The 22,282-nt window shown below is 42.2% G+C and overlaps 1 protein-coding gene and 1 long non-coding RNA gene across 3 annotated transcripts in view; both read right to left on the bottom strand.

Moving 5' to 3' along the window:
* Positions 1-11,207: 11,207 nt before the first annotated feature.
* Positions 11,208-15,691, bottom strand: LOC144782247 (uncharacterized). The gene is made up of 2 exons (XR_013601124.1): positions 14,042-15,691; positions 11,208-14,005 (listed from the first exon to the last, which is right to left on the bottom strand). It is a non-coding gene; the product is annotated as an uncharacterized LOC144782247 (long non-coding RNA).
* Positions 15,692-18,677: 2,986 nt separating this feature from the next.
* ABHD6 (abhydrolase domain containing 6, acylglycerol lipase) overlaps positions 18,678-22,282 on the bottom strand; it is a 150,813-nt gene continuing 147,208 nt past the window's right edge. For both annotated transcript variants that reach the window (XM_078661492.1, XM_078661493.1), the window contains exon 9: positions 18,678-21,269. In XM_078661492.1, the coding sequence (XP_078517618.1) occupies positions 21,093-21,269 (177 nt within the window). In that variant the 3' untranslated portion in view covers positions 18,678-21,092. The remainder of the gene's footprint in view (positions 21,270-22,282) is intronic.

The following is a 22,282-nucleotide window of genomic DNA, read 5'->3' as shown; positions in this document are numbered from 1 at the left end:
GCAATCAGTAACGAAATGTTGTAAGAAGCAAGCAACCCATCGTCATCTTGTGTGGATTCTGTTGAAAAGAGTTTTGCCATGTTGGTTGTGTCAAAAATGTATCTTTAAATGCTTGAAAATAAAATAAATCTTCATCTTTTTTATCAGCATGAACTTTTGTGAAATGTTATTGTAGTCTTGAAGGCTTCATAGCTTCATTTGATAACACTTTTTGGCAAATCAGGTAAATTGGTAATGTATTGTTTGTAGGCGACTGAAAAAAGCCATAGCTCAAATATTCAAAACTATATTGTCTACATTTATTCATAGGTTGAGCCATGATATTATCTGTAAAAAAAAAAGTCAGCATGACTTTGTCACAGTGACGCATCGTTCACTACTCCTGGCTATTCAAGTTAGCAAATTTTGTTGAACTACTTGTATCTATCTAATAATTTTTGTACTTACCTTGTCGTTGCCGGTAGCCAGCCACCTTCTCTCCTCGGACTCAGGAAAAGAAACAGGAAGCACCTAGGCTCCCAGACTCCCCATGCCAGATAAAGCTCTGCCTTCCAGGAGCATATAGGTGGTCTGAGCACTGTGGTTTGGCGCTCAGGTGGAGACTATAAGCCTGTGCATGTTCTCCACCCAGGCTGTACAATACAGCTGGTGGAGAACATGCCAAGTGCGTATGACAGTTTGGCCGGCCGGCGGGTCAAACTGTCATGTGCACTTAAGGTGCAGCAGCAACCACTTCTCCTCCCTGTGACAAGCCCAACCCCGCCCCAACCTGGGGCTCCCTCCAATGTGAAAATGTTAAAAAAAAAATAGAAAATTAAAAACATTTTATTTTAAGCGCAGATACAAGAATGCTTACAAATAAGCAATATAATATGTTGTTTTGGGGATAGTCAGTCGTTTTGTTCCACCCAGTATATGTATTGGATATAAAGTGTCAAATAAACTACATTTATCAAGAAATAATTAATTAAAAACAATACATCAATATGGAATTAAAAATCAGTTAACAGTTTTAATTTAATTGGCCCTTATTTAAATACCTGTTCCTTATTAACACATGTCATATTTACCAATTAACACAGATGGTTTGATAGATAGAAATAAATGCAATAAGAAATATGACAAATAAATTGCCTGTACACTTCAAATAGTATTACACTGACACAAGCCTGCTGCAATTTTATTACTAGGAAGCACTAGACTAGAAGATACAGAAACATACAGTAGATATGTAAGAAAATGTATAAAAATTCTCACATCTAAATTGCTGTTTTATTGAAACAACAATAATACAATTTGCTTTGTATGTGATCCGTAATCTACAAGGATTGAAGGTATCAAATGTGAATTACAATTTTTAAATATTATTGCACTTGCACTATTGTTAACTGCTTGCTGTACAATTCAGAAAAAATCTAAATTCGATTTCATACATGTCGCCTATTTATAGTATTGAAATGTAAACAAGTCGAGATTACATGCAGATATTCCGACCGATGCATGCTGGACTTCCTGACATTGCGCGACACACTCGCCTGCCAACACTTGCTTGTTAAAACCTGTCGGCGGACTTGACCGCTGCTCGGTGCCGTTATAACTTGCATTTTGTTTGTTTAATTGGAAAATAATGCAATCACTATGACTCTAACTCTATGTTGCATAACAGATGAAACATGTACACACGTTTTTTCACATTTTTCTTATCTTCTTTCTTTATGCTTCCACCACCCCTTATTTTTATTCATTGCACCCAATTGCATCAGAGTCTACTACCTGCTTCCAGTATCGTTCCGGCACCCCCCAGAGGGCGGTATCGCCTACTTTGGAAACCACTGCACCAGACCTATGTAGAAGTATTTTGGGACCACATACAAGGAGACCTCTGGCTGGGATACTCAACTCTCATGTATCTAAGCACTGCTTCACACACCACATAGATTGATAGGTAATTGAGGTTCCTAGTCATGAGTGACTGCACCAACAGTCAGTAGGCAATCGCCTTACCTGAGTACAAGTAAATAGACTTGTACTGCACGACTTCAGTCCAGCAACTACCAACTGCTAGTCATGGCAGGGTCTAGACACCCACGAAAAACATAGTACCACTCCGGGTGTGAGATGCTACTCACCAACTTCTGTAACTGTTTTGTGAGAAACTCCCCAAAACATCTAGAGCCCCTATCACAGGACTCTTACTGGAATTTCTTGTTCAGGAAACCATGCCAAGTGGACCAGAATTATGAAAATAGGAGCAGGATGACACATGCCACAAGGAACGTTTGACCCTACAGATTATTATGGATTAATAAGCACAATAGAGAGGTATGAGTAGGCTTGATTAGTCTTGTTGGTTCATAACTTATCCTGACATGCAAATTATGTGTGCCTTTCTAGAATTTTATAAATGATTTGTTGGACTTGGCTCTTTCAGCAGGTTTACCCCCAAACTTTTTGGCCTCCTGTTTTTGTTGGTTTTAGGACTCTGGGCACTTTACCACTGCTCTTCAGTGTTAAAGTGCGTATGCTCTCGATGTAAATTGAGTTTATGGATTGGTGTTTCCATGATTGGCTTTTTTGATTTACTACTACATCTCTAGCACAGTGCACTGTGTGTGCCCAGGGCCAGTAAATCAAATGCTGCTAGTGGGCCTGCAGCACTGACTGTGCCACCCACACAAGCAGCCTTTCAAGGGGTTCCCAGACCTGCCGCTGCAGTGTCTGTTTGCAGTTGTGACTGCCATGTCGACTTGGCAAGTGCACTCACTTTCCAACATCTAACCTTTTCTTTTATTACATGTAAGTCACCGCTAAGGTAGGCCCAAGGTACCCCTGTGGGCAAAGCGTAGTGTGTGTGAAAGGTAGGACATGTACTGGTTTGTGTGACATGTCCTGATACTGAAATACAGTGTATTCCGTTTTTCACTATGGAAATGCTATCTTTCCCATAGGATAGAATGGGGGATACTTTGAAACATCTGACAAGTAAAACTTTCCATTGGGACAAGATGAAGAATTGGAGTTTAGTACGCCTGAACTCAGAATGTAAAAATGCATCTTTTAGTGAAGATGATTTTCATGTTGTATGTTTGAAAATACCACTTTTATGAAGTGGAGATGTTCTTACTTAGCCATCCTGTGTGCCTCTGCTGGGTTGTGGATTGACTGTCTGCCTTTGAAGTGACAGGGGCTGGGAATGTGCATTCCATGTAGACAGCCACTGTTTGGGGGGGGGGTCGAGATGTGTCCTACTTTTCCTGGATAAGTCAGGGCTCAGCTGAATAGACCTGGGCTGCATTCAGAGTAGTGGAAGGAGTTTCACTAGCACCTGAATAGGCCTAGTCTGCATTTAGAGTGGTGGGAAGAGATTTTCCTTGCATCTGAATAGGCCCTGTATGCGCTGGACAATGCTGTCTTAACCTAATGCTGGGAAGCTGGACCAGAGAGGGCAGACATTATTTGGACTGAACTGAGAGACTTTTGCCACAAGAGAACAAAGGAAATGTGGTATAAATATTGGGGCCCAGACCACAGAATTTGTGATTACTGCTGAACTAAGAAACCTGCCAGGAAGAAGAGCTGGAAAAGCTGGCAGGAGGAACTGCCACTTTGTGCGTGCTCTGCTGGGTAGGCCTGCTGCTTGCTGCTTCTGTCTTGGGTAGGGAAAGGACTGGATTGTACTTTCATCATCCTGCTGTTAAAGGTTTCTCCAAGGGATTGAAGTAGAGCTTGCCTCCTGTTGAAAGTCTGAGGGAGATGAAAGACTTCAGAGTACTCTGTTGGACCAAGAAGACTGCTAAGAAGAAGAGCTGGAGAAGCTGTGAGACGGAACTACCACTTTGCTGTGTACTTTGCTGCGCTGGCCTGCAGTGGCTGTTTCTGTCTTGGGGAGTGAAAGGACTGGCCTGAACTTTCTGCATCTTCTTTGTGTGAGTTTCTCCATGGGCTTGAGGTAGAGCTTGCCCCCGTTCAAGGAATCTCAGGAACAGCAAAGACTTCAACTTCATCTGCTCTCAGCACTGGGAGCTGTGTGTTTTGTGCTGCAACAGAAGAAAAAGCAACCCAACGCTGTCCACAACGCCACTGCCAGTTCCATGTCCTGAAGGCACCATAGAGGGCACCACCACAACACTGGTCTCACCGACGACACAGTTCGATGCCGCCACCGAGCCGCTGCTTGCACTGTGACCACCGCACTTAGCACCGCCATGCTTCACAACGCTGCCCTGGTATCCCTGACGACGCTGCCCCATGCCGACATTGAAGCCGCTGCTTGCACCGTGGCTTGCGGGCACCGCTCGTAAGTTACATGATGCACCACCCTCACCCCACATCGCCGCCTTGGCCTACTGACTCCAGCGCCATCGACACCGGTTCGCCAGCCGACAACAGCGCTTCCGCAACAACGGCGGCGCTGCTTGCACCATGACCTGCCAGCACCGCGATGAGTATCCAATCACTTTGCACTGCAGCCCTGGTCTCACCTATGCTGCTCGACGACCGCCACCAAGCCACTGCCTGCACCACGACCCGAGGGCACCGTAGGCTGCACTGCTGCACTTCACACTGCACCCAAACGCCAGCGCTTCAGCCACGAGGAGTTCGATCTGCACCGCGTGTGACTTTAAGAGCCCGACGACTCCTGCACCGACTTCTGGAAATGACACCTGCCGGCTGTTTGGAGCTCAAAGAGAGGTCGCAGACACCCTGAATTTCTAAAGGTAGTTTTGCGGGTCTTCCGGACACCGTAGCTGGTCCGCGACGCTGCAGTCAGCCAGAACTGTTTGCATTTGATGTTCACAACGTCGTAATAGCCCCTGACGGAGCTATTGACTTCAAGGACCTGTATTTTAAGCCTATTTCTGATTATTGGTATTTCTTAGAACTGTATGGTAGATTTTTATTGTTATTGTTCTTGTTTGCACAGATAAAATATTGGATATTTTTCTAAAACTGGTGCGGTGTCCTTTTGTAGTGTTTTCACTGTATTACTGTTAGTTATGTGCAAATGCTTTACACATTGCCTCGTAGATAAGCCTGACTGCTCGTGCCAAGCTACCAAGGTGGTGAGCAGGGGTTATTTCAGTAGTATATTCCCCTTATCCTGGCTAGGAAGAAAGGTCCCTACTTGGACAGGTTAACAACCTGCCAACTAGAGACGCCCTTTCTAACATGATTCAACTAGAACTCTTTCACGTATAGCTGTAGATTGTCTCCCTATGGTAACCTCTAGGAGCATTGGACGGTACTGCGGCTCAAATCTAAGCTCCAAATTTGGCCCACGCTGCCCAGGGGGTTTCATATCACCGCCTGGCATACCCAGATTACATGTACAAGGTTTTAAGAAACTAACTCAAGATCACTACATTGAACATAATTCTTTTTTACAGAGTTTTATATAGCGCAAACTGGACCTGGCATCGGGTATCAGAGCGCTTTACAATGCACCAGTTGCGTTACATGAGGACACATTCATTTTTGTTAGGCACGGGGAGATTAAGCGATTTGCCCAGAATCACAGGATGCTTAGCGTCATTGCCGAGAGTCAAACCCAGTTCCTCATATTCGAGGTCGACCGCCATAGCAGTTAGGCCAACTCCTCTCCCCACATTTGAGGTTAGAGATGCTTCTCAGATTTTGGAGAGCCAGCAAACAAGCATGAGGAAACATGTTGATCAAATACTTAGTGAGACATAGCAACCACCCTCTCTATACACTACAGGGGGGAAATACAAAGACTGACCAAGTACACTCTGACACTTCAAGATGGGAAAACTTTGAATCTTTTTGTAAAAAACTAGAACACACTTGGTTCAACAGCTAGTGTCTACTGTTAACAGGAGAGGTGCAGGAAAGGGACAACTGTGGAGGAGAGGCTCCACACATGAGAATCCCATTCCACAACACGTTTCACTTTCACCTTTTTTGTCAATTCCAGAAGTATCTGAGAAGGACAGTACTTACACTAGCACTGTTTTTAGAAAGAAACCTGATCCAGGTGCAGAGCCATATTTACTAAATATAGACTGCTGTTGAGGTTACCTAGTCCCATGCACACCTTTGCACCCTAGAGTACACTTCCAGGACACAATTCTATGCATAGACAAACTTTAAAATAATTTTGTAGTACACATGCAATGTGTGAAATGTTAGTAAAAACAAAAAGGATTTCTCCAACTTTGCACCTGCCTCAAGGAGGTGTTATCTTCTGACAGAACGCCCAGTTTTAAAATATTACCAATTTTACTAGATAGGACTTTGCATAAAAACCCTTGGTGGTTGTATTAGAACACACTAGTACTACACATAGAATGCCCATTGATGCAAAGTAAACCAACATGCTATTCACACTAAAAAGGGCACTTTTCCAATGCCACAAATGTACTAGAAAGTTAAAATGCTATCAAGAACTGGCACCTCCTTGCATCACTTGGTGTGATTTTGCAGCAGCACAAATCCTGATTAATCTACCCTAGGTATCATGTAACTGAACCATGCTAACACCAGGTTTCCGGTAAAACTTTCTGAAACTCTCTCTTACTCTTATTGTATGTATGCTGTTCTTAAGGGCTGAACTAAAATGTGATTGCCACTCTGTCTGATGAATAACTGAAGTGTGCTTACGTAAAGCCCATTTTCACTAAGCAAGATTATGTATGATTACCACTTAATGACTCCTTAGGTACAACAAACAAACAGCATTTTAGATTTGGTACACGTGTAAGGAACAGCTCTGGGGTGTATGAGTGCAAACTTGACACACACATAGCAATATTTCCACACAAAAAACAGGTACAGCACCAGCAGGAATACACACTTCCCTCTCACTCATAGAACACATACTAATCTGGTCCGAAACAATGCAAGCTTTCCTCCCCAGCACAGCACCTGGATAGCATCTGCAGCAGCATTCCAAGCCAGTGTTTAAACACAAACACAAGGTGCACCTTTTGGCAGCAGTGTAAGTTCCCATCACACATCAGTAGTACAAGCTAAGTTATCCTCACATATAAAACAGGTATCACACTGACAGCAGCATCTGAGTTTATATCATGGACAGAATACGTAAAGTAAAATATAGAGCTGCGTGACCCACTGAAGGCTCGAGCCAGATGTTAGTCTCTGGTTAAGCTCGAGGTCCTCTTGAGCCCTCATGTTCAAAATGAGCTGAGCTTTCTTGTGGCTTCTGCCTGCCACTCACACTCTAAACTCATGTACCAAGGATAAAGACAAAGCATAACATTTTGATTACAAACTGGAGCACAAGGAGATACAAATCTAGTAGCTGGATTACACAGCGTGAGACCAAAAAACCTGGGCACACATGACCAACTTCTGAGATCTGTGGCAATTATTTTATTGTGCCTCCTAATTTTTAATTATTGTATATGAGATTACCTTGAAATATGTGAGGGTGTGGGCTGTACAAAAACGGCTCTTATGTTTGACTTAATGGACTATAACATTGATCCATGTAAAATAAAAATATGGTCCACATTTAGGGTTACACATGAAAACTGACTAGCATTGAAGCTCACCAATGGTAGAGTGGCAAGTGGGGGTATTAATGGCTTCAAAAAACGCCTCTCAAAATGGTGATATAGTCTAATGTACTAAGGTGAAACTATTGTCAAAGATATTAGGACCAGATTTACCAAATTATCATCCATTGAAGCGCAGCAGCCGCAAATTCTGCGCACCGTTGTGTGACAGGGAGGGAATAGGAGAGCATCATATCTACAGACAAATGTCTCTCTCATCCCCTCTCCCTAGTGCCAGCGGAGAATTTGCTGCTGTGCGCCACACACACACCTTTGCGCCATAGAAGAAGGGTGTGTGCAAGAGTCTAGCATAGGTTTTGTACTGGAAGGATTCCCTTCCACGACAAAATACTAAGCCTAGAAATCTTTTCCTACTTTGTATGTGTGATACACAGTGCAGCACACATTCCACATCAAAAAAGAGAAACCAAACATTTCTCTTTTTGATGCCTGCTTTCAAATGGTGCTATATTTTGACGCAACAACCTGTCTCTGATTTGTGGTAGACATGGTCTTGCATCAAAAAGCATGTGTGGTTGCATGGGAACACCCCCTTGACAATAAGTAATGCAAAGCAGCGCTTGGCGCTACTTGGATTCACTTTTAGGCAATTTCCCCGACAAAACAAGTTTCAATAGTGATAAGCAGGGTTACAACACCCATTGGACTAAAAGGGCTTCAGACCCCCTCCCCCATCAGTGGGCCTAGGGTGAGCTGGCTAGGCTGTAGCAGACGTACCAAGGGTCATTGTCATACTGCTTGAAGTCGGAGAGCCATTTAGAGTTTCACTAGCCTCCGTTTAGTTTATTTATTATTTTGTTGTTGCTGCTTGTGGTTTTGCATCTGGGCTACAGCAGGAGTCCTGGGAGGTAGGTTTAAATTAGCAGTGGCCAAATGTCAAATAAACAGCAGGTGTAGCCGTCCAGGAACTGACCTGTGTATCGTGCCTTGCATGCTCCCATTGCAACAAAAGCCGAACAGGGAAGCTACTATTGGTAATAAATTATGGCAAAGCGAGCGATGATAATATTCGGAAAAGAGGTTTGCTTTCCATTTCTAAAGACAATGAAAAGTGCATGTCACATTAAAAAAGAAATCTTAATAGCAGTCTGCATGTTTAAGTAATGCAAGGACTAAAATAATATGTGGCACTTTTTTGACTTGAACTGTACAAATCATATTTTACATTCTATCATTGGGTTGCATTTAGTACACATAGTATGATGTTACAAGTGGGTTAGGAGTAGCTGCTATTGCATTTTTGTCAAAATGCAATTAATATTTGCATATAATTGGCCCTGTATCTTGACTCAAAAGTGGACATGGTCATCCCTCGACACTCTAGTGCTTAACCAACGTGCAGTCGCGGCCGGCACAACTCAGAGGGTGGGGTAATTTAATAAAAAAAAAATATATATATATATATATATATTAACATTTTAAACTTACCTTTCTGACGGCCGGGTCCTGCGTCTTCTTTGCTCTCTAGGAACAGGAAGCAGAAGCAGGCAGCCAGCCTCCCTCTCTCCCCTAAGCCAATCACAACACCGTTTAAGCAGCAAGGCTCTAATGGGGAGGCCATTTTCTCCATGTAAGATGCATGCAGCCTACATGAAGAAAAGGCAGAGTGAGCATGACTGGTTTGGGCGGCTCCAGGGGCCAACCAAACAGTGTTTGCACACTGGGGGTGGGCAGGCACACCACTCTTCCCCTACCCTGCTCTCAGAGCTGCCCGCCCAACCGCAACCAAACATAAAATGGTAATAAGAGAAAGTTATTACCATTTTATGTTTCTGCTTCTCGCACTGCGAGAAACAGCGGGGCAACGTTCCTCCGCCCTAGTGGAGGAGCCGCCCCTGCCAACGCGGAAGGAAGGTGAAATGAGATAATGGGATGCAGGAGAGGGCAGGTCAACATGCGAGAGGGAAGGAGGTTTGGTGACTGGGAGAGGAATCAGGGCTTGACAGTGAGACACATTCAGCTTTTCAAGATATTCTATGGCAGGCTCTAGCAAGCCAGTCCGAGGCAATAAACTGTTCACATGCTGCACACAATGTACCCGATTCACAAACGTAATCTGAGACAAAATCCTAACTTTACGACTTTTGGTATTCATAGAAGTCATTTAGGAGTACTAAAGTTAGGATTTTAGGTACATGATAAGAATAAAAGCTGGACAGCTCTATTATGTCAGAGCATTAGATAAGAGACATAACAGTGTTATCTGGGATACCAAAGATCCAGGTTTTTAAGGACGTCCTAAAATTGAGTTCGGTTTGTGCTTGTCTAAATTGTGCAAGAAGTTCCAGGCTTTGGTCCCTAGGACCGCCAATGTCTTTCCTCCCCTAGATTTAAGTTTAAAATTGGGTACTGTTAAAAAGTTCTCAGAGGATGACCGTAGAGGGCATTGGATGGTGTAGGGTTTTGTTTTGAAATTTAAATAATCAGGTCAGTTTTTTTTGTCGTTTTATAAATGATGGTCAGGACCTTAAAAAGAATCCTCTTATGGACAGGCAGCCAATGGAGGGTTTTTAGTGCTGTTGCTGAGGAGGAATCTCTAGGTAGTTTGAGTACCAGCCTCGCTGCAGCATTCTGGACTACCTGTAGTCTTAGCAGGACCTTGTTATTGGTTCCTGCATAAAGACTATTGCAGTAGTCCAGGCGAGATAGGATTAAGGCTGCTACCCCCGTCTTCTTGGCCAGCATAGGTAGTAGATCGAAGAATTTTCTGAGGATCTTTATAACTTGAAAACACGTACCTGCCACAGCCAGGGCTTGCGTGTGGAAGGATAGTGTGTGATCGAATTTTACTCCCAGATTACTTAGCTGTCCATTATTCTGAGATTGGTAAATTCAGTACCAGAGATAGGTTAAATATAATATCTGTTATTTACAGTGCTTAGAAACAATAGAAGTATAGTATGTAGTGCTATATAAAAAAAAATCAATATTCATTTTGTACATCAATAGCCACGCCGTGGCATGCACAAAATTTTAGAACCATTTGAGGGTACAGAGGCCATACAAAATGGGTTTCTCTGGACATTTAAAAGTATGTGAAAAATCAGGGATCGTAAAGATTATATTCACAGCTGATAGACACTTTAGTAAGAATGTTCTAGGATTCTCCAGGCGCAAGCAGGATATAGTCTAAGCATATGCATTTATTGAGAATCCCATGCAGTAAAATTGCTCTTTACAGTTTTAAACACGCTTAAGTGGGGCATAATGAAGGGCAGCCTACTAGCTTTGTCTAGAGGAATTTTGAAGTTGTCATTCATGATATACAACTATAATACCTGTCTTTATACTAAACTTTACCCTGATTTCCCTACTAACAATATTCACATTTAATGTGTGATACATGCTTTCTTCTGACTGCAGTTAAATTGGCAAAACTCACAATTATTACAAATCAGATAACCTAATGATAGTGGAGGCCAACTTCAAATGTGACCAATGAAAAAAGTTTAAATCTTTCAACTTCATTACATTGTTGTTTGAGCAACTATATTCAGCCACCAAGTCCTGCCATACATCTGATCTCACTGGTCTGAGAAACTTCAAAGTCGCTATATTGCATTGCTCACATTACACGAAATATCAGGTTTATATATACAAGACGAAGGTCATACACTTACAGGGCCGAACAAATATGCAAAGATACAGTTAAAAGAAGGAATACGTTTTTTATTATAAAAAGCATATTTAAATGGCAAATAATGATAACAAAGGAACTCTTAAGTTTTTCAGTATAATGTACAAACGTGTACATTAGCTTAAGAAAGCATCTCACTGCAATTATTGCAAACATATTATGGTACAGTTAGAATGGAAGCCATATTGCACTCAAGGTGAATAATCAAGTCCTATGAATGTTTTTGTTGTACAGTTTCCCCACTTTAGTTTTCCTTCTAGATGCATTGCATGTGTTGAATGATTCAACCACCCTGGCAGCTACAACTGCTAATCCCATGTCTGTTCCCCCTTCCTCATCTACCTGGCACAGAAGCAGTTCCAGTATTTATTAAAGTATGTTTTCATTATGCATAAACAATAATTAGGACATTCTATTTAGGATTTAAGCTCTTCTCATTTGGAAGTTTTAATTCAAAGTAAATTTCCTTTAAGAATTAGCTATCAGTTATGTTTATAATTCGTGAAATCTCCAGTCGTTACTACTAGGACAGCAGGATTCATGCACATTACCCTCAGGTTACACTTAAAATAAAACCACAGATGTATGCTCCATAGTTATTTCATCAGCTTGCATTGCCTTAACTGAGGTTCAGTTATACATCTCTAATCTTTCATTACAAAGAACATTTCACCCCGTAGCTAAAACCAAGGGAGTGAATGCCTATAGTCAGTTACTATACTAGACGCGTGGAGACAAAGAGGGGATTTGGGGGAAAAAAGCTAAGATGAGCTAAGGAACCCATGAGAAAAAAAACTTGGGAAAACATTTAAAAGGAATGTCAGATTGAATATGCTAACTTTGTAAATATCATTCGTTTTGAAAAAGTTCATGGAAAAGGGGAGATAAATGTTGACCGGCATTGTAAACTGTGTTTTTGGTTTAGTTTACACAGAACCTGCTATACTATGGTTTAGCACCAGTATGATAGTGACCAAAAGTAGGGCCTGATTTAGAGTCTGGGGGTCGAGCTACTCCGTCACAAACACAATGGATCTCCCCTTTGCGGTATTACAAGTACCATAGAATTTAATGGACTTGTAATATGGCAGATCGGATATCTATCATGTTTGTGACAGAGTAAGCTGTCTGCCAAACTCTAAATCAAGCACATTGTCTCAATTTTCTGAAAGTGTTCACAAATCTGTAAATCTCTAAAATGCTCCCACTATGTCGGAGTAAGCACCCTTGCTGAAAAGTCCCTACCACAGTAGTGGGGAATTTTAAATAAGGTAGGCTGGCTGGTAAAGGTTCCATTGCAGCTACCAAATACGCTTTTCGGGCTGCCCACTGAAGCCTAACAGACCTCTGCAGCCTTGATGGCAGAAAGGGAAGAAAACACAACTGATACCAATACCTCTTGTTCCATGTACAAATCTGAAGAGCAGCAACTAAAACAGATCAGAACACAAATCCCAGAACCTTGGTTTTAGAATGATTACTTGACAACTTTCTAGAATACAATCTAGTGGTACATCACTGTTTAAAAGCTTCAGAACCATTACAAAAAAACTCATTTTCCAAACTGAACATACAAAAGTTGGTGATCATACATTGCCAGTTATTTAAAAACAGTGTCCAAAGACAAATAAAGTTTAATAACAAGCAAGATGGATGGATCTGAAACACAATTAACTGTAACATTAAGCTATTAAAGAAATCAACATTAGTGGGCCCCATATTTCATGTTGGTCGGGAAATAAATGAATGAACTTAAGGTAGTTGATTGAAAAGAGTAACATGTGTAAAGGGGAAGGAAGACACCCTCCATCGACTGTAACCTAAAAAGGCAAGTCAGCTGCATTAGAAGCCCATAACATAAGGAAGGATCAGCATTAACATTTCTACTTTATTGGTCATTACTAGGCTATTGTCTTGAAACATTTTGGAGTAACCAAATGTAGGTGGACATCAGTGCAAATATGTAATGGACCCTATTCACAAAAAACATTATAGTGTGGGTGGAGTTTTACAACTTTACCTGAGCATACTTTAAAAGAAATCCTATTTACCTAACTTTCAAATAGTACACCTAGAAACATTTCTAGGCATACTATAGGAAATGTCATATGACTATTCCTATGGGCTCCTAATCCCATAGGTTTATGTATTGTAGAAATATGCACATGGGGAATACTGCCCCCTGGCCTAGGAAAGGAAAGTAAAATGTTATTTACCCTGTATGCATCAGTCCATAGTCTGCAGTGCTGTAGATTCATACGCTCTACATACTCTTGCCAGCTAGTGCTGGGCTCAAATACTAGCAAGTACTTTTTCTTCGAAGAATCTTTCTAGTCATGAGGTATATAGTGGCTCGTCTCTTAGCTGGCAATTACCAAATTATTGCTAGATCTTTTTTTACCCAGCGGGTGAGAGTAGCAAGAAGTGGTTAATAAACAGTGTAGTGCACATGTGCATTGCAAAAGGAACTTAATTAATAAAGAAAAGTGATCTGTGATCAGAGCCACACACTTCCAGGGGGGAGGGTGGGTGCATGTGATTCCACAGCACTACATCCTACGAACCGATGCGTACAGGGTAAGTAACACTTCTGATCATAGCACATGCTGCTGTAGCTACACAAGCTGTGCAATTACTGTTGCAGTGCCCATCTACATGCGGTGGTCAGCATGTGGATGATGCAGATTTCTGAACTAAAGTCCTTAGGACCATCTGGCCAACTGCAGCCTGTTGCCTAGTGAGGATGTCCTCAAAGTAGTGTTTTGTAAACGTGTGTAGAGTTGACAGGCGGCCGCTTTACATATGTACACTAGGGTAATGCTCCATAGTGAGGCCATAGCCACACCCTTCTTTTGTGTCGAGTGTGGCCTGGGTGTAACAGGGAGGGATCTCTTAGCTTTGTGATAACAGGTTTGAATACATTTAACTGTTTGGATGTAAGCTGACCCTTGTGAGCCTTCATGAAGGAAAGAGTTGGTCTGACCAAGGGAAGAGCATTGTCTTGCCAATGTAATACATGAAAACAAGTTTAACGTCTAGAGTGTGAAGTGCTCTCTCTGCTACTGAGTCTGGTTGGGGAAAGAAGACTGGAAGTTCTATTGTCTGGTTAAGGTAGAACGGGGCTACAACCTTAGGCAGGGCTGTTGGGGTGGAGCTGAGTACTACCACGTCCTCATGTGCTTGTATGAAAGGTTCTTGTAATACGAGTGCTTGCACTTCGCTAATGCATCCTAGAGAGGCAATTGCCACTAGAAAAGTCATTGTCGAAGAGAGGTACCGGAGAAGGCAAGAGAGAAGGAGTTAAAAAAAGGTTCCTATAAGTCTGGTGAAGACAACCTTATGGTTTGACGCTGGAGCGGAGCAAAGCTGGGACGGATGACCTATTTGAGACCCTCCATGAAGGCTCTAACCATTGTATGCTGAAGAGGGAGGAATGCTCTGCAATGTAAGCTGCTATAGCTGCTAAGGGAAGGTGTATGGAAGTGTAAGCCAGGCCTGATTTCTAGAAATGAATAGCATATGATATGTTGGTCATCAGGTTTTAAGAGGTCCAGGAACCTAGGAATGCGTCAGTGGAAAACCTCTTCAAATTAGTTGCATAAAAAGCTTGTGTAGTTGGTCTACGAGCCTTGTGCAATAAGTCCATACATTCTTGTGAGGGATATAAGTAATACATTCTAGGACCTCAGGTACCAGATCGTTAGACTGAGTTGTTTGGGCTCTAAGAGCCTGATTTGACCTTGGCTCCTGGAGTGAAGGCCTGACCTGTTCGTGAGGCTTCTTATGAGGACTGATGAACAGTTCAAGGAGCGCTGAGTATACCTATCTAGCCACGGTGGGGGTTAAGAGAATTAGAGCATGAGATGTTTGCCCCATCTTCTTGACCACAAATGGAAGAAGTGGTAGAAGCAGAAAAGTGTAATCAAACATCTCAAAGCCGTTCATTTATAATGCATTGCCCGGGGGGCGTGGCTGTGGTATGTGAAAGGTTGGACATTTTGCCTTTTTTCGGGGGTGGCAAAGAGGTTTATTTGTGGGACGCCCCAGAGGTGGAAATAGCTGAGTAAGTCCCACTTTGTTTTTGGAGATAATACATGAATGTCATGTTGTACATCTTGAATAATATGACTTTGCCCCAAATAAGGGAAAGGACAGGGGAGGCTGACTTGGAACGGGGGTGGTAAGAAAAGATGAATAAAACAAATGACCTTCGCTGCCGCCACACGTCTCTAATCTGTCCTCATGCAGCACCCTATGCACCCAGGTTTCCAGATACTTCCAGCCAATCACGACATTGCATCAGCAGTGCCGTGATTGGTCTGAGCGGCCTGTTTGGTCACTCAGGCCCTGCCTGGGAGCCTGGACATGTTCTCTACCAGGCTGTGCAACACAGACAGGTGGAGAACATGTGAAGTGTGGGTGAGTGTTTGGCCGGGCCAAGAGGGCTGGCCAAACCGTCATGCGCAGTTAGGGAGTACAAACCACTCCTCACTCTACTCTGGAGAGCTCGGCCCGCCCACTCTGGCTCTGAATCCAGCACAGAAAAAGAAAATGATAAAACCTTGTTATCATCTTTTGAATTTTATTTTTTGCACTGCTCAAAGAGCAGTGGGGAGATGCTCCTCCGCCTTAGCAGGGAAGCCGCCATTGGGAAAGGAAAGTTTTGAGGGTGAGATAGATTGCTAGCAACTTGACGTAGTTGATGTGATTCCCCTGTTGATGTGGAGCCCATACTCCCTGCACTTTATTGAGATTGAGATGTGCTCCCCAGCTGGCTTGACAGGACTCCGTGGAAATGGTGACTTGTGGGATAGGATTTAGAAAAGGTCTGCCCTGCAACTGGTTGTTGCTGTTCAACCAATGCAGGTAGCAAGGTATGCTGGCCTATACCCACACTAGATCCTCCAATAGATCCTCTGCTTGTGACCATTGTGTAGAGAGGCATTGCTGCAATGGGCACGTGTGCACTAGGGCATGGCATCAGGCACTATGGCAATGCATGAAGCCATCATATCAAGGAGGCACATAACAGTTCTTACTGAAATGTAACAATTTGACTCTACTTGCTGGGATAGACCTTGCTTGTGACTGAATTTAGTGTTGACCCCATAAAGGGTTTATATGGGTTTAACAAATGGGACTTGGTGTTGTTGATAGTGAACCCAAGGCTGTGGAGGGAGATCGTAGCGTGTGTGCCCTAGGCATGGTGGCTTGCTTGCATTTCTCACCTGCCAATCATCCAGGTAAGGGATGATGTGGTTGCCTCCACTCCTTAAATGTATGGAGAACTGCCAGGCAGTTAGTGTAGACCCCTGGGGTGGTGACCACTAAACGCAGGTAGCATCAGTGGGCAATGATGGATGGGAATGGGGAAGTAGGTGTCCTTGAGGTCTAACGCCATCATAAAGTCACCTTGCTACAGCAGAGGAATGACATTCTGTAGGTTTACTGTGTGAAAGTGTTCTGACAGGATGTATCAGTTAAGAGGGCCCGGGGTCCAGGATTGGCTAGAGGGATCTTCCCTTCTTGGAGTTAAGGAAGTACACAGAGTAAACCCCTTTACCCCATTGGTGTTGGAGAACTGGCTCTACAGCCCATTTTTGAAGGAGCGCTTGTAAGTCTTCTTCCAAGAGGTTGAGGTGCTCTCAGCTGAGGCTTTATTTGCCGAGTTGGATGTTGGGAGGGGTTGGGAGACTTTGTAGGTGATAGTCGCGGTGGACCATTGCTAAAACCCACTTGTCAGAGGTGATTTTCTCCCAGCATGGAAGGAAATACTGGAATCTCCCCCTGACAGGTGCTGTGTAATCGGCGAGCCAAGGGATTCAATGTTTGGCAGTGGATGATTGTTTGTCAGAGCCACCTTAGCTCCTACCTCTGGTGTAATTGCCCTTTTAGGAAACCAGTGTGCTCTGTCATACCTAGAGAGCAGCCCAACATAGTTTGACATTCTCCCATTCCTGGTGGCTCAGACAACCACCCAATTCTCTGCGGCATCAATGTTTTTACTTTCTTTATTGGGCGGGTTGCTTCACCCATGCCTTGAGAGAAAGAGTGCTTGCGGGCAGGATGGACTACGAACAAATCTGGAATGACCTGACCTCTGATGTATTTGGGTGTTGGGAGAGGCATTGTATTTTTTGTCTACCTAAGCACAATCACCCTGGCCTTCTCTGGTTAGTTAAAGGTGCCTGAGTCCAACATCAGCATGTCCTTGAGCATGGGGAGAAATTGGATTGTCCCCTGTAATTTAGATAAAGTTTCCATGAGGTAATCATCGTCCACAAGGAGAAAGTGCATATGAACCTTGTGGAAGGCAGTAGCCCATTGTATGAACTCATGATATGTGGTCATGTCATCTAGGGGTTACAACCTAGCTGGGTAAAGAACGAAGTCTAGATTCCCTGGAGGATTGGCATCATAGTCTTCCCATAGGTCATCAGTGGGCACTGGGTTAAACGGTGTGCCAACGAGTCACCGGGGTGAAGGAGCTGCTGTGTCCAGATGAGTGGGAGAAATCTTCCAGTGAATATGACTCTGATGAAGTGTGGGATAAAGGAGAATGGGTGGTTGGAGAGAAGAGGGTGGAGGAGGGGGGCCAAATGGAATGGAGATAGTGACCCTTTCCTTGTGTGTTTAGCATTTGGGCACATTTCTCCTCAAAAGTAGGCTTTTGCTTGCTAGGCAGAGTCCCTACAGGTGCTGGATGCAGTCTTGTGGAAATCTCATCAGTGTGAGGATGAATAACGAAACGTTTTCGTTAAAGTGTCTAATTCCTTCTGAATGTGCTGGAGGGTAGGTGGCTCTGAATCATCAGAGCCATGCACCAAGGGAGTCTTCTGCACTAATGGCCTAGGTGCTGATGGAGGTCTCGGATCGCATGATGTCTTCAACACCGATTGGTTGGACAGTGAAGGTGTTGTTGGATTGAAGGTGCTTTGGGCGTCAATTAACATTTCGGTGCTGATGTCAGCTTGTGGAAGCCGGCCTCTGCATCTTGTAGAGTAGCAGGTGTAAAAAAAGGAAGGTATTTTTAGCCGTAAACTTACACTTACAAGCAAAAATGTCTTTGTCAATAGGGCCCAATGCCTTTGGCCATTTTTGTTTTGTATTCTACATTACGCAAGTCAATTGGATTTGAACTACGAGATACACTTATATATTTACATGGTAGACAACGTTGATTTGGATGATATCCAATCATGTTGCAATTGTCTGTAAATTAATAATAAATCATGCTTCTTTGGGTGAGATGATTGATATTGTAAAGAGCCAAATTATTTTTGGTCAAGAAACTGAGTGGTTACTTGTCATGCCTATCTTTACGGTGGACACAGTACAGCAAGAAAATTACAAAACATCTGCCTTTGTACTGTGTCTAGTGCAGGCTTGCTTATGCATTTGATAGGCTACAGAAAAATATGCGATTATATAATATTTTACAATTACAGGGAATGTTTTGCTACATCTTAATGCTTCCATTATTGGTGTAGGAAATTAGAATGTATTTATTGTGTTGTACAGATACTGAAGTCGAAAAGCTTCAAAGGAGATCAGTGGCATATACGGCTAAAATAAATGCTAATATGAAGACAACCATCTGAGCCTGCCCATTTTAAAAGTTGTCTTAAAGTTCTTGATGGCTATATTTCAAGCAATCAAGTTGGAACCGTATCTTTTGAAGCCTGAACTATGAAGCAAATACGTTCATTCTCGAGTATTGAAATTAGGTAAGATCCGAAGGCTAAAAGAGAAAACACGGGTGATGAAAAAAGGCAGCAGACACTGTCAGAGATGTTCATTGTTCCTGCTGATGGCATATGTATAGTTCCATCTACATGCAGAGGATGGAGGTAGGCACAAATCTAGTAGTAAGAATGTCTGGGAAATAAATAAAAAAATCAAGGCGCATGCTTAAAAGTAGCCACATGAAAATTAGAACTAACACTTTGCTGACAAGATGCCAGTTTATTCAGATGAGAGATGCTGTTTGTTTGAGTTTGATCTTCTGGAATTGATCTGAGTCCACCACACTTATTCCACTTAGACCACTGAAAGCCATCCAATGGTGAACACTTACGTTGGCCGGTTTCAAACCACGGCTGTAGTAACGAAATGCTCATTTCCTATCTTACCAAATCATCCACTTTGAAACCAAGTGAAGACTAGAAATTAAAATTGATCAAATCAATGTAACGTAGGATATAGGAGATAGAGCAGACTAGAAGATAGGCAATGGTGCCATCATGTACTTCCAATTAGATAGGAGATGTGCCTAACGGTAAGAGCTAGCAACCTTGGAAGTAGGAAACCAGGTTAGAGTCCTGGCCTTGGCTCAACATGCTGCGATTCTGGAACAATCACATAATCTCCCTATGACTAAAAAATGTAGTTTGTTATCTGATACTTGTGTAAAATACTCTAAAAGTCTTGGGACGTTTGTACTCTATAAAACTGCAAAAGACTAATAAACAAAAAAACGTTGATGTTTTATTTCAGGTGCCTTGGGAAGGGTCCTGCTTCTCTCATTCATACAGGCTGGAATGAGGACGAAAGGCACCTCAGAAGTTATCACTTGCAAACATCTGAAAGACAATGGATTACAGAAGTGTTTCTTCATGCAGGCCTTGATGCTGCAGTATCAGTCCTAGACTAATGTTTGGCTTTGATCACATAGTCACATTTGTGCTCGATTATAGTACCATTCATGGAATTCATAGAATTCATTGCTAAAGTAGTATTTACAATCACATTATTCTGCAGATTTAAAGGAGGAGGAAAAAGAACTGAGTAAAGTTAGTTTCTGTCAACTTGAATGCAAGATGTTCACAGAATTATTGCTCAACTCTAGCATAGCAACCATAAAAAACCTGATAGCTCATATCCTTTGAGTAAATATTAATGAAATAACTTGTGATAGACTAAATATCATTAATTCGGTTCAATACAGAGGGCATGGCGAGTGTTACCATCAGAGTCAATAAGCTGACCCAAAAAGTGGTAATCCTACAGTAGCAGTCAACGGGCTGATTAACTGAAAGAAAATGTAAACGTATGAATATAAAGTCTATCTTCCATTATCCATCTTTCTGAGCGAGCGAAGTAACACCAACAGATGCCAACTCTATGGGAATTACTGACAAAGTGCTTTATAAATGATCCTGCCCTCAGAAATATTTTGAGCCATCATCGGTCTAATACTATTCTTTTTCTCACATTATCAGACATCCTCCATTCCCATTCTGGAATGCATATTTTTGATAATAACGGACAAGATAACTAAAAAGTATCAACGAGGAATACTTCTGAGGGCAGCCTTAAGTGCTCCCAGGCAGACAGAATTTCAACTACAACTTGAAAGTAATCATGCAACTTTGACTCAAGGCCTGATTGACAGTTTGGTGGAAGGGTTACTTCTTCACAAACGCTGCTTTACTACACGTGCCAGAGGATATAATGTAGTCGTTATAAGGCAGACGGGGTGTCCATCACATTGGAGATGGAGTAACCCGCCCACCATACTCTGAATCAGGCCCTTAGTATGAGAAACTACATGCCATCATAAGCCAAACATATATTTTAACAGAATTTGTTATGGCTTGTAACTGCATTTCAATTCTAGACTCATAAATAATTACAATATTTAGAATTATTTAGCAATAGATGTTATACATTTTCAAAACATTCCGCCTTAACTTTATATTATTACCTAAACATTTTGTACTTTCTAAGTAAACTCTAAAATTATTGTCATATTAATGCTAGGGAATAACGTTTTCAATGTCTATGTATTCAGAAACGCATTCTTTTTCCTATTAACCACATCCCTGAGCAATTATCGTGGCTCACAGGAAGAACTGCATATCTTTGTCCAGTGCTTGTTGGAAACGAAGCTTGGATTACTGTTGCTTCTTATTGTTGTCAGTGTTGTGCAGGGATGCTAAAAAGTCTGTTATCAGTTTGGCAGTTTTCCTGGGTCGCTCCATTACCACAGAGTGTCCACAATTTTCCAGGATATGCAACTGACTGGAGGGAAGAGCATCAACTAGGACTTGTGCTCCTGAAACATCCAGTACCTGAAAAAGGGACAAAAACGAAAATAAAGAAATGCTGTAAAAGGGCCTTTTTAAAAAAACAACAAAGCAGAATCTTAGAAGGCAGTATTTATCGCACCTTCCAGGCATGGAATTTATCAGGCGCCATTAACAAAAACTATTCCGAGTTTTCCCCATGTAATGAGGAATAACATAATGATTTTGGTGCGTAACATATTAAAATACATATGTACTGGTAATTTCCTTGATAAAATCCAGTGGACTTTATGGTACCCTGCTGTTGCTACGGTGATAAAGTCCACACTAGTCATATATCAGGCCCCTGTGCAATTTGTGCTTTAGGTCCTTAGTGGGTCCCATATAGGAAGGCTAGAAACCCCTGGCAGAAGGGCATTAAATGACCATACCAGCATTTCTTTACGACACTCCTTTAAGATTCTTGAAAAAAGGTAAGTATTGTGACCTGCTAGGACAGTGATAGGACAGTTTAAAATAATAAAATCCACTAGGACAGTCCAAGTGGGTGTCACTTGAAAAAGGGTCTTACATTATATTAGCATGCAAATATCCTACAAGAGCTTAGCTTTCCCAAACGAAGGCCATATGATGAATATGTTTTTAGGCATCCAACAAATGTTTTTCACAATTGTTTGTACTTAATTGTAACAAAGCAACTTCATACACCTGTAATTGTTTTCAAAACTAGTTTCTCATTTCTATAAAAGAAACACACATTTAACTTGATCTGAAGTTCCCCATTGCGGATAATATGATACCAGACACTTCTCTTTTTTCCTAAACCACAGCCAATTCCCCTCCAGAACGTTAAAGAACCCTTCTCCCAGTGTTGTAGTTTCGTTTTAGCCCCAGGGTGTCAGATCAATGCGTGTGAAACATCCCTCAAATGATGTATTAAAAGCATTAAAATGTTTCAAAGTCATAATATGATGTCAAAGAGCTCTTCAGTAGGCATGTGTTGGATATCACAGGAGAAGAAACAGTTAGCTTTAAGCAGTATTGCAAGATAGTGAAAC

The sequence above is a fragment of the Lissotriton helveticus genome, chromosome 9 (assembly GCF_964261635.1).
Source record: "Lissotriton helveticus chromosome 9, aLisHel1.1, whole genome shotgun sequence".
NCBI lineage: Eukaryota > Metazoa > Chordata > Amphibia > Caudata > Salamandridae > Lissotriton > Lissotriton helveticus.
The sequence above is the reverse complement of the archived record's forward strand: the minus strand, read 5'-3'. Positions and strand labels throughout refer to the sequence as shown.